General features: G+C 42.2%; 1 protein-coding gene across 1 annotated transcript; it reads right to left on the bottom strand.

Moving 5' to 3' along the window:
- Window positions 1-13,296: 13,296 nt before the first annotated feature.
- LOC131231009 (signal peptidase complex subunit 1-like) lies at window positions 13,297-13,868 on the bottom strand. The gene has a single exon (XM_058227061.1). It carries the CDS (start codon window positions 13,709-13,711, stop codon window positions 13,415-13,417), a length of 297 nt encoding a protein of 98 aa, XP_058083044.1. The 5' UTR covers window positions 13,712-13,868; the 3' UTR covers window positions 13,297-13,414.
- Between the last annotated feature and the right edge of the window lie 1,609 nt (window positions 13,869-15,477).

Raw genomic sequence — 15,477 nt, forward strand, 5'->3', positions numbered from 1 at the left:
TTGGGTGGAAAATAAACATTATATTGGGCCTTAGGCTGGGTGAAAAATAAGCATCATGGTGGGCCCCACTTATGTAAGTATTGTAAACCACACCCTCCATTGGTGTGGGCTCCATCAGGATGCATGTGTTTCATTCGACTATCCAACCATTTTTGAGATATTTTAAGGCCCATTGTGGAGGCCCATCTTCATGTGCTAGTGATCCTTGTTAAGGCCCACCTTGATTTGTATAAGGCCCATATTATGAGGCCCATTGTAATGTACGCAAGGCCCATGTGACTAGGCCCATGTTGATGCATGTGTAGCCCGTCATTGAGGCCCACCTTGATATGTATATATGAGACCTATGTATGGGGCCCATTTGATGTGCTGGAGGCCCATAGGTCAAGGCCCAATAAGACATACATAAGGCCTACTGATAGGCCCATGCTTGCAGTGTAATTCCGCCATGGTATATGTGTTGATTTTGTAACGGGCCACGCCTTGGGAGTAATGCTGGTTTGACGTCCACATTGATAATGTTGGTTAAATGTCCGCATTATAGTTCTCCCTAAGGCCCACTGATAGGCCCAAACTTGTGGTAAGTATGCCGTCTAGGCCCATCTCCATTATACCTAGAACCCATCTCTTATTACATGTTTAGTATAGATGCATGATTCATGATCATTCGCACCATATGTATGCCTGATGTGAGGAGTGACCGATCATAGCATATACCTTTGGATAGACCGTTTATGGGCTCCCTGATAGGTGGAGTTGCCTCATATAAGTGCATGGTATATACAGGACTGTTGCATGACTGATAGTGTGACTCATGCACTTGCATTTGTGTGATTGTAATTACTGTATGCCCTAGCGACATCAGGGCCATAGCCTCCATAGACACATCGTGGATGGCTGAGTTGGATACCGGAAATATTTGGTTCTAGCATACGGGCGCCATAGACGTCCCTGGGTGAAAATCCCTAAACCCGATGGTACCAGAGGATGACTCCAATGTCGAGACCGAGTGGAAATATGAGCGCACGAGGGCCGAATACCAGGAGGCCGCGTCTCCCACTGTGTCTCGCATCGCATGGCTGAGTTGACATGCTTGAGTTGCATCTCGCATCGCATGGCTGTGTTATGGCCGATAGCATTCATATCTTGCACCGCATAGCCTTGGTACGGCTAATTGCATTCATGTGCTCATCACCATGATTCCGCATCACTCTAAGCTTGCATTTTGAGCACGTTTATATTGCGCACACACTTACACCACCCTCTAAGCTTTCCATAAGCTTATGCACGATTGATGCGTGCAGGTGACGCCAGGACGCAGTCGCAGCCATAGTCTCGCTGTAGTTGGAGCGTGCAGCCGAGCTTCTAGAGTTTTGTTTCTTTTATTACATTGTATTTTCCCCTTTCAGTCGCATTATACTAAAAAGTTTTTTATCATAGTGGATTTTGTGGTGGTGTTCTTGTGGTTATTGTTTGTAGGTTATGCTTTTGTTATGCTCATTATGGACTTGAAATCCTCCTTGTAGTATCCCAGGATCGGAACCTGGTGAATGGGTGCCGGGACCCGAAAATGGGGTTCTGTGGAGGCTGTCGGCGCTGGATTCGGCGATCGGGAATTTTGTGAGCCCGGTTTCCGAGTTCGGGGCGTGACACGGTACATGGGAGTAAGCCTCAAAACTAAATATGCGCAAATCTGAGTAGTCCATCTTATTACCGCTCCATACTTCCTTTAGAATTTTACATTCAATTGTCGTAAAAGGAGACCGGTTCACTAAATAGCAAGCTGTGTTAATGGCCTCAGTGTTATTGCCCAACGCAACATTTCTTAACATGCATCGGGCCCTCTCCAAGAGAGTCTGATTCATCCGCTCAGCCACACCATTTTGTTCGGGCGTGCGGCGCACCGTGTTGTGACTAATAATCCCTTCATCTTTGTAAAATTTATTAAAATTAGTGGAAGTAAATTCTCCACCATTGTAAGTCCTTAAAACCTTTATTTTTTACCCTGACTGTTTTTCCATCATTGCCTTCCATTGTTTGAATATGGTGAAAACTTCGGATTTAGGTTTCATGAAGTAAACCCAAAATTTTTGAGAGTAGTCATCAATAAATGAAACAAACTATGACGACCCCCCAACAGAAACTTCTGGCGTTGGCGCCCATATGTTAAAGTGCATATAATCAAGCACTCATTTACATACATGTTTTTCAAATTTAAAAGATAATCTAGTTTGTTTACCATATATACAAGGCTCGCATATATCTAAATCAGAATTCTTAAAAGATGGAATCAAATAACAATCAGATAGTAACTTCATGCCCCACTTACTCATGTGGCCTAGACGAGCTGTAACGCCCTAAAAATTAGGGGTTGTGCATACACTAGACTCCCAAGTTCCCGGGTATTATTTATAATCAATTTTATTGTTTTATGATTAATCAGGTTTAAATACGCAACATGGAATTACTTGAAACATGAATGACAATTCACAGCTAGTCTACTGTAATGGAAAAGGCTAAATGTTTACAAGTCCAAAAATTATAACTATGGGTCGCACAAGGCATTGCCCAATAAAAGTACAAAAATGGTATGTCCAAAAGAATGATTCGCCAAGTCCCCTACTTAGCAATCCAAGTCTGCCCGCGAAACTAGGGCGAGTCGCCCATCAACTGGAAACAAGACAACTCGTCCTTTACATCCAGACTCGCGCCGCCCTGCTCCTCGTACTCTATGTCACCTGCATCTACTGAAGGGCCTGGTTGGTGTTTTAAAACGCCGTCCCAGAGTGAGAGTGAGTGATTAACTCAGTGGGTGCTATTAGTCTTAAGTTACATAAACATCAATTATATTATAAATTTAACAAAAGGTAATACATTCATAAAATCCTAACTAGTCTTGTTTATGCATGTGCATGTATTATGATATGATACATACTCTCGCAACAACACTCCCTCGAACAACACTATCTAATGATCGCGTATGACCAACCATCCTCATTGCGACCTCATCTGCCGAGTCGCTAACTTAACTAATGCGATGCGGTCATGATCGTGTTAGCTGAGATTTTAATTAAGTCCATTTAAACGGCAGATTTGGGAAACTAGTACATCCCGCGATGTCAATGCCCTAAACTGGTTGTGAGGTCAAGGCCCCCCAACGTGTGAGGCCAAGACCCCGCGATCCTTGATCCCGTTAGGTTTTTCCATCCCCGACTTCAAGCACATAGGGGCTGCTGAAATGTAAGATCGCTCGCGGTCACTACGGAGAGTCTCGTCACCCCAGTGTAGGCTGACAGCTCAGGCACAATGTCCCATTCCACCTTGCCCGGCTCTCAATTCAGTGGATCAGTTTCAAATGGTTGTTAATGGGCTTCAATGGTTGAAGGGTGTTCTAGGTTCCATACAGGTGTGGGCAAACATGGTTAACAAACATGGTTGGTCAGTACGTGGACTAGACCCCACGAGTTCAGGCAAGTACGTGCCAGACGACATCAGGTACAAGTGACCCATGTAGTCCAACTATTGTCGCCCAGACGCACCCGCCCAAATCCACGAGTTTAGCCTCAGGATAGTCCTACCAACGGGACTATTGTCTCTCTCCTCAAATTCCTGACCAACCCAGGGGTTTGATGGTATCCAATAATGCTTCAACAATCAGGGTTGATCTACTAACATAAGCAACATCATGCATTCATATTTCCAAACATAAAATTCAGATTTTTCTACAACGCAAATGCTAACAACATTATGAAATAAATGTGCATGTGTGTTATTCGGGTTAGTGAGGAAGCCAAGTATTTCATATATATCATAGTACAAAATACACAAGGGTTAGTGCATCAAACATGTTATGAGGAAACATCATACAAACATCGAGCAAGGAATATACAAGCAATCATCAAATGCATACCCAATCATGTTAAGAAACATCAAACATTTCATAAGCATTCCATATTGATTTGGGGAGGACCTAAAGTATAAAGTCTTGTCTAGGTTTCTCTAAATTACCCAAATACATCATCCAACAAGAAAAATTATTAGATTCATATTAAAATTGGTGCTAGGCCACTTAAGAATAATAGTTCGCACCTATGAGTCGTTGAGAGCTCTGGGAAATGATCTAGGGTTGCCAAGCTCATGGGTGGATTCGTAGAGATCATGAGTCAAATGAACCTTGCATGTTAAGATTACATGCAAATCCTAGTTCAACACAAAAGATTACAAAAAAATGGGTGTTTACCTCCCCAATTGGTTGGAAATAGAGCTTAGAGTTGTGAATGTGGGAGAAAGGAAGGAGATTTGCTAAGGTTCCAAGTTTCCTTGGCTCTCCACCAACTACACCCTCCTTCACTCTCTTCTTCCTCTCTTCCTTCTCCTTTTTCTCTCATCTCTCCCTTTGTTCCACCTAGGGCTAATTCGTATGGGGAGAGGGTGTGCCCAAATAGGGCCTTTATATAGTGTCAGGTTTGGTGTAAATGGCCCTAAAGGATGAGTTTTTACTATACTAGCTTTAGGGGAGTATTTTTTTTACCATTTGAGGGCCACTATGGGGCATAAGAGTCGACACCCACCGTTGGATAATTGGCCCTAATGATGATCTACATATAGATATGATCGGCCCGCCATTTGGATCACCGATCGACAAATATAATTAGAAGTCTGTTCAACGGTCACCGATGGTCGATCGGGGCGGCGGCTATACAGATATGAGTAGGAAAATATCCTTACTCTACGTGTGAAGTTTAGTCGTAAACCGACGGTCCGAAATCCTCAACTTTATATAAGAGTGGATAACCCAATTCACTTAAGTTTCAGCTTCTTCTCATAGGGTATTTGCACTTCTCATGCACTCGTCCTGTCACGCCCCAAACTCGGAAATCGGACTCATAAAATTTTCGATCACTGAATTCGGTGTCGACAACCTTCGTAGTACCCCATTCTCGGCGCCCAACGTCCATACGCCAGATTTCAATCCTGGGATTTTACAAGGAAGATTTTCCAACTTACATTTAACTCATAATAAGCATAACCACAAGCTTACCCAAATCACAAAGGCAACATCATCATCACATATCCACTAATATAAACATTTGAATACAGTGCTGAAATGGAAATACATATGACAAAATCAAAGCTCTAGAGGTCCGCTGCATGCTCTAAGCTTAACGTTGTTGCAACCTAATGCCACCTGAACGCATATGTCATACATAAGCTTATAGAAAGCTTAGTGGGTGATGAAAGTGTGTGCTCAAGGTAAGTGCCAAGCACATAGATATTGGAGTAAGCAAAAATACTGATAATCCGATAAGTCATACAATATCAGAGTAAGCAGAAACATACTGGTAAATCCATGAATGTTATCAGCCGTATCAAGGCTATGCGATGCAAAAACGTAAGCAGCCAATATCATATACTAAGGATGTAAAGTAATATGCAAATCCCGATGAGTCCACGAATACCGTCAATCGTATTTATGCCTTATAAATGTAGAAACATAGCAACCCAAAATACTAAATGCAGCGGATGCAATGTAATATGTGGTGCGAATGAAATGACCAAGATGGAGTGAAGTCGGGATGATAGTACGTAGTATTGTAGGTTATGGGGTCCATCATAAGGGAATTCTATCCAAACCAGTCCTATACCTAAATTTGGATACTCAGACTCAATGTGGTAAACTCTTAATCTCAGGTTAGTCGTGCGCCCTAACCGAAATCCTGGCCATTACGAAGGTACATGTAACAAATAGTTACGCACCACCAACCCGAGTGGATAGTGAATAAATGAATGAATGAGTATACAACTCCTGCTCGATAAGTCCACAAATCAGTATGGTTCCTCTCTGGATCATTACTGGGGTCTAGTACACTCTACATGCAACCACCGCCCACTGACGCGTGACCATGCAAGTGAAAGAGACCTCACCATCTGCCTAGCCAGTAGTTAGTCAATATCTACCTGGCACGTCGATAGCGGACCCATTTACGAGCTGATCAAACTCAGCCTAGCTATACCCTCTACCCTCGGGCGGGTAAGGCCACACCCCCTCCCAACGACCACGACACAGTGGAAGACGCGGCCTCCTGGTATTCGACCCTCATACACTCATATATATCTACTCGGTCTCGATGTTGGGGCGTCTCCTAGCCACGGAGGTTTAGAAATTTTCATCCAGGGACATCTATAACGCCCGTATACTAGAACTAAATATTTCTGGTGTCCCATCTGGCCATCAATGATATGCTTGTAGAGGATATGACCCTGATATCGCTAGGACGTACAGTTGTCACAACACACAATGCAAGATGCATGAGTATACAATCCAGTAATGCATTAATCCTGCGCATATCGTGCGCTCAGGTGAGATAACCTCCACCTATCAGGGAGTCTCATAACAACCTACTTAATGACATATGCAATGGTCAACCACATCTCATAACAAACATGCAGATAATGCGTATGGGCATGTATGATGATGCTATGCTGTCACATACTCGTAATCGGTATAATAACCAGCATCAACAATCGGCCTCGACAATGTGGACATTTAACCAACATTGGCCTTAAGGAATGGCCCACATAGAGCCTGACATATAGTGGGCTCATAGCCTCACACAAGGGCCAAATATACAACACCATGGGCCTCACTCAAGAGCTTAATACACATCACGATGGTCCTTTTACATGGGCCTAACACACATTACAATGGGCACCATCGCATGACCCTCAATACAGCACAATGAGCCTCATCAAATAAGCCTCATATACATCATATTGGGCCTTAAACATGGGCTGAATACACATCACAACGGGCCTCAAATACGGCCGTATATACATCAATTAGGCCTTGACAATTGGCCTCGATAATTGAAATTGGCAATTAGCTACAACAATCGGAATCGATCGATAATTGGCCTCAATAATCGGAATCAGCAATCGACCATAACAATCGGAATCTATCGATAATCGACCTCAATAACAACAATCAATAATCGGCCTCAATGATCGGAATTGACAATCGACCACAACAATCGGAATCGATCGATAATCAACCTCGATAATCAGTATCGACAACTGGTCATAATAATCAGCCTCAATCGCTAATCGGCAATTGACCACGAAAATTGAAATCGATCTCGATAATCGGCCTAAGGGAAGGTCACAATGTGGACATCCAACCATTATTGCCCATCAATGTGGACCTTTAACCAACATCACTTCTAAGGAATGACGCTCATAAGGTCAATCGTATAATGGGTCTGTGGCCTCATACAAGGGTCTAATACACATCATTATGAGCCTCGCTTATGGGGCATAAACACATCACATTAGACCTCACTCATGGGCCAATGTATATAACATCGGGCCGTATCAATGGGTCAAATCAAATAGGTCGGTACAAGTTGGCCAAATCAATTGAGCCAATCAAATGGGCCGATACAAATGGGCCGAGTAAATGGGTCGAATCAAATGGGCCAAGTCAAATGGGCCGATACAAATGGGCCAAGTCAATGGGCCAAGTCAAATGGGCTGAATAATCAATTGATCGATTCAAATGGGCTAAGTCGAATGGGCTGGAAATACATCTCAATGGGCCTCATCATATGGGCCATAAACACATCACATCAGGCCTTACCCATAGGCCTCGAATACATCACAATGGACCATAACCCATGGGCTTCAAATACACAATAGGTGGGCCCTACACATGGGCCTCAAATATGTAGCATGTGGGCCCTACATAAGGTTCTCATATACATTAAGTGGGCCCTGCACATGGACCTCAAGTAGACTTGGACCACACCAAAAATCATTTAATAGTTATAGGTGTCACATGTGCATCACTGTACGCTATCATTCCATGGGGCACACTGTCCAAACATTAACCAGGTAAATCAGTACCATCCAAACATTGCCTATGTAGATCAGCACCATCCAAAACCTTCCCATGTAAACCAGCACCATCCAAACATTGCCTATGTAGATCAGCATCATCCAAACACTTCCCATGTAAACCAGCACCATCCAAACATTGTCTATGTACATCTGCACCATCCAACCACTGTCCAGTACTGTCCAGCACCGTCCAACACCATCTGCACGGTATGGATGGAATAAATACGTCATTATTGGGTCCCACAGAACCGACTAATGTCAAAATAGGTGGGCCGCAAATATACATCATAGGTGGGCCGCAAATACACATCACATGTGGGCCTACGGCTAGCAAAATGGACAAACAATGTGGTTATAAAACACATACATCAAGGTAGTCGCCACCGTCTAGACCACTGGACGATGTGGAAATAAAGCACATATATCATGGCTAGCCCCATACACATGGCAGGTGGGTGCCATACATATATCAAAGCGGGCCCCACCGTCCAGGGATCTGGACGGTGGATACAACACATGCATGAGGCGGGGTCCCCATCCCATGGACAGCGGGAAAGGTAAAACACATATATCATGTGGGCCCAAAGAACTACTGACGTCCATCCAACAGCCGATAGGAGGTGGGGTCCACATGAACGGTCTGAATCAAGACATACATCATGGCGGTCCATAGCACCATCCAAACCTGTCCAGCACCGTCCAGAGGTCTGGACGGTGTGGAAGGAAGCACATACATCATGGTCAGGCCCCACAGGATTGCTGACGTGTAGTACAGCAGTTATGGCTGCTGGGCCCACTTGAGATTTAGATCTATCTCATCCACTCTGCAATGCCATCAGGTGGATGGTGTGGAGTTTACACATCATCAAGGTGGGTCCCACAGAACCTACTGACGATACCACAGCTACTGCTGGTGTGAAGTACATCAGCCAAACTGCTTCCTAAGGTGGGTCCCACATTCATTAGGGCCCACCGAGCTATGGCTCACAAATCTAGCCCATCCATTTAGTGTGTCCCACTTGGTTAATGGGTCAGACCAAGTTTCAGGAGCATCCAAATTTCAGGTGGGCCTAGCAAGTGCTTTTATATGGCTTAGCATGTCTTCATAAGGTTGTAGATGATGTGGGCCACCTGAGTTCTGTTTACGGCTGATTTTTGGAGACACCCCATAAATAAAGGGGACCCATCAAATGGACGGTGTGGATGCTCCACATGCATCACGGTGGAGGCATGAGGTGCGGCCCACTCTCCCTGCCCATGAGTACAAACAGCAGGACGTTGCTTGCTGCAACGTCCTTTGGACGCTGAAAGCAACAGCATCAGCTGCATCTATATTATTTTTTTTCTAAGGTATTTTATAGGTGGGGCCGACATTAGGAAAATCTGCTCCATCGGCTGGATTCTCTTGCTCATGAAGGGTCTAATGAGCCCAATATTCAATATTTTCTGACGCGCAGAAACATCACCGCGGGCCCTAACAGTTTGTCACCATTAAAATATCATTTTTGATGGTGTGGCCTACCAAAGATTTGGATTAGTTTTATTTTTCGACTCAATGCCTCAAATGATCAGGGAAATAGAGTAGACGGTGTGGATTAAATACATGCATCATGGGTAGGGAATATTATGGGTCCCACACTCCTCCCTACAAAGAGTGTTGGGACGCTGCTTGCTGCAGCGTTCTCTGGACGCCGGCAGCAGCGTCCGCTACACACACCACCACACTCATGTTGTAGTGGGATTTCACCACCTATATGGGCCCACTTGATGGACAACATGGATGGCTCACTGGATGGACAACGTGGGTAAGATACACACCACAAGGTGGGCCATCATTCAAGGAAAAAGAGAGGGAGAGATATCGGTGAGAAGGGGAGGGAACCCGCCACTATGGGCCCTCCCTATACCATGCATACATTAAGATGGGTTGAACCATAAGCGGGCCCTTAAATCACCAAAATAAAAACATAAAATCACCCACCTTTGATCTCCTCTTCCTTCTTCTGCCAATATGATCTAGAGCTCTAAGGGGTGCAATTCAACGATCGAGATGGACTTTGGATGGTGGGATTGTGTGGTAGGGAGGTGGGCCACACCTGGCTTTCTCCTCTCCCTTGGACGTGGGTTGCTCTCATGGAGCTTGAGATAAAAAAATGAGAGAGAGAGAGAGAATGAGAGAGAGAGAGAGGTGATGGGAGAGAGGGATGGTGGAGTGACATGAGAGTAAGGTGCTTGTTGACTTCAGGGTATTTGTGTAAGAGAGAGGTAAGGCTAGGGTATGAGTTGCTTGTAGTTGACTTTGATTGATAAATTGATGTGACATTTGATGTGATTGATGGAACATTCTCTTGAGATTTACAACGTGCAACATTTTCCTTTAACTGAACGCAGGCCCACATCTCCTGGCCTGGGTATTGCCTCAGCATGCGAGACGAGGCGACAGTGCGGTCACAAGAGTATAGGTCTCCAGTTGAGCCGACTCTAGAAAATTGGATACGACTCAGGGTCGCGAGCAACTGTCGATTACAGATCGTGAGTCACCGAAATTTGACCAGGAGGACCGCGGAAGCCTACGGAACAGTACAGTCTAGGATACAGGCCTCACACGTCCTTTGGCTCAATTTGAGCAGTTCTGGATAGTACCTAGGTCCGACTCCCGTGATAGACGTCAAGCCCAGTAAGACGGACATTATTCTATAGTTTTAGAACCAATGGCCCACCAACAAGCGGTCTAGAGCTCGTTCAGAAAATTAGGGCATTTTTGGAATGAATTAGGTATTGATATTTCTCGTGGGGAATGATTAGTGTTTGGATTAACTATGTTTATAGTGTGGCCTATTTATAAGTAGTGAAAGTAGAGATTTTGTCATGATTACTCTAAACCATCGGTTTTAGGCTAAAAGAGTAACGAGGTTGATTTGGTCTATTAATTAAGATTCGGGCCTTATCTGACTCGGCTTCGATTAGACATTTAATTTAATTATGATTGTCTTGATTAGTTAGCGATGGGTCAGTTAGATTTGTGTCCTATGTGAGTAAATCATGGAGCTAAAGTTGATGTTCAAGTGATCTGGTAGATTCGTTGGCTTCCTACGGTTGATTAATCAAACTTGTGCGGTTCTTTACTGGTTCCACTCATGTATAAACTATCATTGAGTGTCAATGGTCAATAAGTGATAATATAAGTTAATTACATTAAAAAAATTTAAGGATTTTGGAAATCCAAAATAGTGAAAATCCAGGATGTTACAATCTACCCCCTTAAAAATAATTTCGTCCCTGAAATTGGCTAAGGGTAATAAGTAAAGATATTATCATTTCGTTTGCTTAAGTTTTGTTGGTTTTGGGTTTATATATGTTTTAGGGTATATAATAAATACACTAGCCTACCTCATTGTGATCTACCCCTTCAAAGTTTTTACCTTTGAGGCTTGAAAATAAATGTCAAAATCATCATTCTTGTGCTAACTATTTGATGATAAAGTTTACCTAAAGGTGGTATATTTTAGTATTTCTGATTGGGCTAATACGGAAAGACAGTTGTGGTAGGCTTTGATCCGATACGTCGATTGTCCGCCTGACCAGGGCAGACAACTCGTTGTATCCCTTCCTAATCTTGATGGATCCTAGTCTTCTGCTCGGTTAAAGCAGTGATTCCTTTGGTAGTCACCCAGGATTGAGAATTGGGTCAAGCTGTAAATGCTTCATAAGTGTATGGTCTCATAATTCCTTACTCTGATCGACCTAAACGTTTAGGGAATGTCCATCATCGAAAAGTTCAAATCTCCTATTTATAAAGTCATCCTTTAGGTCTTGGTCCAAGAAAGTTCTCATTTTAATTATTGTCTAACTTAGTGATTTAAATCTCTCACGGTGCTTACGCTCAAACGATTTTCCTAGGAAGGCTTCCTATGGCCTAAACATGTTTTTGTATATCATCATCTTGATCTTATGGGCGTGGGTTTTGGAAATGATTTTGGGAATGACCTTTGAAAATGAGGAAGTGAAATGAATAGAGACAAAGGGATAGTGTGAAGGAAAGGAAGATGGGAGATTGAGATATGGGTTTTTGGGAGGAATGAAATGAGTTGAAGGTGGATGTTGTTGGATGAGTTTTTGAGAATGGGTTTGAGATTTGGAGAGGGAGGCGGTTTCTTTAGAGGTTTTGGGAGGGTTAGTAGTGAAACAAGAAATAATAAAGAACCAAAAGTTCTACGATATTTCAGAGGTTTAAAGGGATGGTGACCCTAGAAAGGCTGCGGGAATGGAAAGAGGAAGAACACAATCTCCTTAATGTGGTATGAATCTTGATTCCATAAGAAAATAAGAAAACTTACAATATTTTAGTGAAGTTTGTAGCGAATATGAACTTAAAAAGTATTAAACAATCAAACTCAACCCTATTCAAGAGTCGTAATTCAACCGTACTAGAAACTATTTGAAGTAGAAAAAATATACTAAAAATAATCTAATTTAATCATAGAAGACGATTTCTATCATGGTTAGAAGTAATTTCTAAAAAGAAATAAAATATTAAAACTCCAATATGAAAAAAAAAAAAAAAAACAATTGGTTCATTGGCAACTCGAGGTTGCAGAAATTTTTGGTTTCAACCCATCTATTGATCATAACATTTTTGTCACATTTAGTTAGTAAATTATTTTTGTAAAAAAAAAAATTGGTAATCTATAATTAAGTTAACATTTATCTTAAAAAATTTTATTTCATTTTAACCTACAGAAAAATTATAAAAATTTATGGAAGTAACGGTTGTCCAAAACCAATGAATTTTGTATTATTTCAAAATGTCTCTATTTATTATAAGGTTTATTATACTTTTGGTAACTGAATTATTTTTAAAAAAATTTTAATATCTCATCATTAAGTTTAAAGTTATACCACAAAATTTCATCTCATTTGGAACTCTAAATAAATTATTAAAATTCTAGGAGTAATAGTTGTCTGAAATTAGTAATTTTTGGATAGTTGGAAAAACTTCCTAAACTTTACTATATTATAATTTTTATTTTATTTTTTTATTATTTTTATATAAAATTAGACTCATCAATATTTAATTTGGCTTTTAAATTACCTAAATCGGAGTTGTAACGAAGGAGATATGAATTTTTGAAGTTGACCCAAAATTGTAGGAAGTTCCGACAGGGGCAACGCTAGGGGTGCACACGGGTCGGTTTGGTCCGGTTCTGGGGTGAAACCAGAACCGAACCGTTCCTAATGGTTCCACAATTTTTGGAACCAGAACTGGAACATTAGCACCATAGAACCGGACCATGAAAAACGGTTCGGTTCCGGATCGGTTCCACGGTTTTTTTATTTATTATTATTATATCAAAACCTATCTGTTTCATATGCTTTCCAATTATTAAAGCGAATAATATTGCGAAGATGTTTCTTTCTGCTATCATATAGTACTAAAACAGCAACTAAAGATCGAGAGTTCAATCTATGGCTTTGCATAAAATTGAAAACCACAATAAATCAAGTTCCGTTTCAAGACCTACTTCTGATGATGCTTAGAAGATGATTTCTTCTTCGAAGCCAATGGCTGAGGCTTTGGATTCCGTTCCACTTCAATGGGGTCCAACCAATTCAGCGGATGACGATTGAACCATGTCCAGTTGGGAACGGTGACCAGTGTCGTCAGAATAAAACCACTAGCATAGATTAGTAGCATGGTCTGGAAAGAACCGATGGAGTAGCCCACAACAAATGTGACTACAGCAAAGGTGATGAGCATGATCTGCATCAACAACTCTGATAGCTTATCCCCTTGCCAATCCATCTGCAACAACATCTGATCTTTTTATGATTCAAGACCTTAAACCCTAGAGGAGAGATGAGAAGGTGAGGTCTAGGGTTGGGGGTTTTGGAGAGTAGATTCAAAGAAGGTAAGATCTAAGGTTTGGGTTTTTGGAGAGGAGATGCAACAAAGCTATAGGAAAATGGGAACTTTAGGGTTTTATATTATTATTTTTTTTAAACGAATGCTCGGATCCACGGTTCGGTTCGGTTCTACAGGGCCCTAAACAGGAACCAATCCGTAATTAACAGTTTTGGGAATTTGGGAACCGGAACCGGACCATTAGCATCATAGAACCGGACCAAACCAAACCGATCCAACGGTTCTGGTCCGGTTACACGGATCCAACGGTTCGATTTGCACCCCTAGGCAATGCCGGTTGGGCATGGTCATGCCGAGCCCCTGGAAGGTCAGGCGTAGGCTGCGCCTACTGGGTGTGGTCACACCGAACCTTTGGAGGGTCGGGCGTAGGCTGCACCAGTCAGGCGTGGTCATGCTGAGTCCCTGGAGGGTCACCTTGCGACGGCCATATCTCACAAACCGGAATGAGTTATTCGACGTGCCATATATGAATTTGGGGTAGGAGAAGCCAATTTACACAATGGGGCTAGTTATTTCACAGGATTAGTTGGAAATAGAGCTTGGAGTTGTGGATGTGGGAGAAAGGAAGGAGATTTATTAAGGTTCCAAGTTTCCTTGGCTCCTCCACTAACGACACCCTCCTTCACTCCTCTTCTTCCTCTCTTCCTTCTCTTGTTTCTCTCATCTCTCCCTTTGTTCCACCTAGGGCTAATTCGTATGGGGAGAGGGGGTGCCCAAATAGGGCCTTTATATCGTGCCAGGTTTAGTGTAAATGGCCCTAAGAGATGGGTTTTTACTATATTAGACCTAGGGGAGTATTTTTCTACCATTTAGGGGCCACTATAGGGCATAGGAGTTGACACCCACCATTAGATAATTGGCCCTAATGATGATCTACATATAGATATGATCGGCCCGCCATTTGGATGCGTCGATCGACAGATATGATTAGAAGTCTATTCAACGGTCATCGATGGTCGATCAGGGCCGCGGCTGATTGAGTGTCAATGGTCAGTAAGTGATAATATAAGTTCGCCTTTATGACCATTTATCTGAATAGTGTCTTATGCTTTCTAAAGTTATTTTTAGCATCAATGGTACTTTCTGATGAGTTATATCTTGAGCATTAATGGTGTTGTCGGTTTTGACTATTAATCTGGCACTCATATTGTCATTCCTATGTAGGTGAAGTTTCGGGAGTTCATTCCCAGCGTTTTGGCTGGATCCTTTCTTATTGTTTTTGGTCTGTCTAGTGACTCTTATCAACTTACCTATGGATATTTGAATTTCTTTCATAATGAATTTTTAATTATAACATGTTCTAGCATCTAATTTGGGTTATTTAATTGAATATGCACATGTGTTGGCCTGCCATTTGGTTCATGTGTTGGCCTGCCATTTGGAACCATTAATCATGCAAAAGGTATCATAATTAGTTGTGTTTTCCCTTCAATCATGTCTGTGTGAGCTTATAAATGGATCTAAGCTGATAGTTGTGTTTTCCCTTCATTCATGTCCGTGTGAGCTTATGAACAAGATAGATAAGAGATGACATTAGCACACAGAAGTCTTAAAACAAGTTCCAGCCATATGGAACCATTAATCATGCATTATGATACATTTCAAGTGATTTCTTCTTCTTTTTTGAAATTTGTATTCTACGTTGTAATTTTTTATTT

The sequence above is a fragment of the Magnolia sinica genome, chromosome 17, assembly GCF_029962835.1.
Source record: "Magnolia sinica isolate HGM2019 chromosome 17, MsV1, whole genome shotgun sequence".
NCBI lineage: Eukaryota > Viridiplantae > Streptophyta > Magnoliopsida > Magnoliales > Magnoliaceae > Magnolia > Magnolia sinica.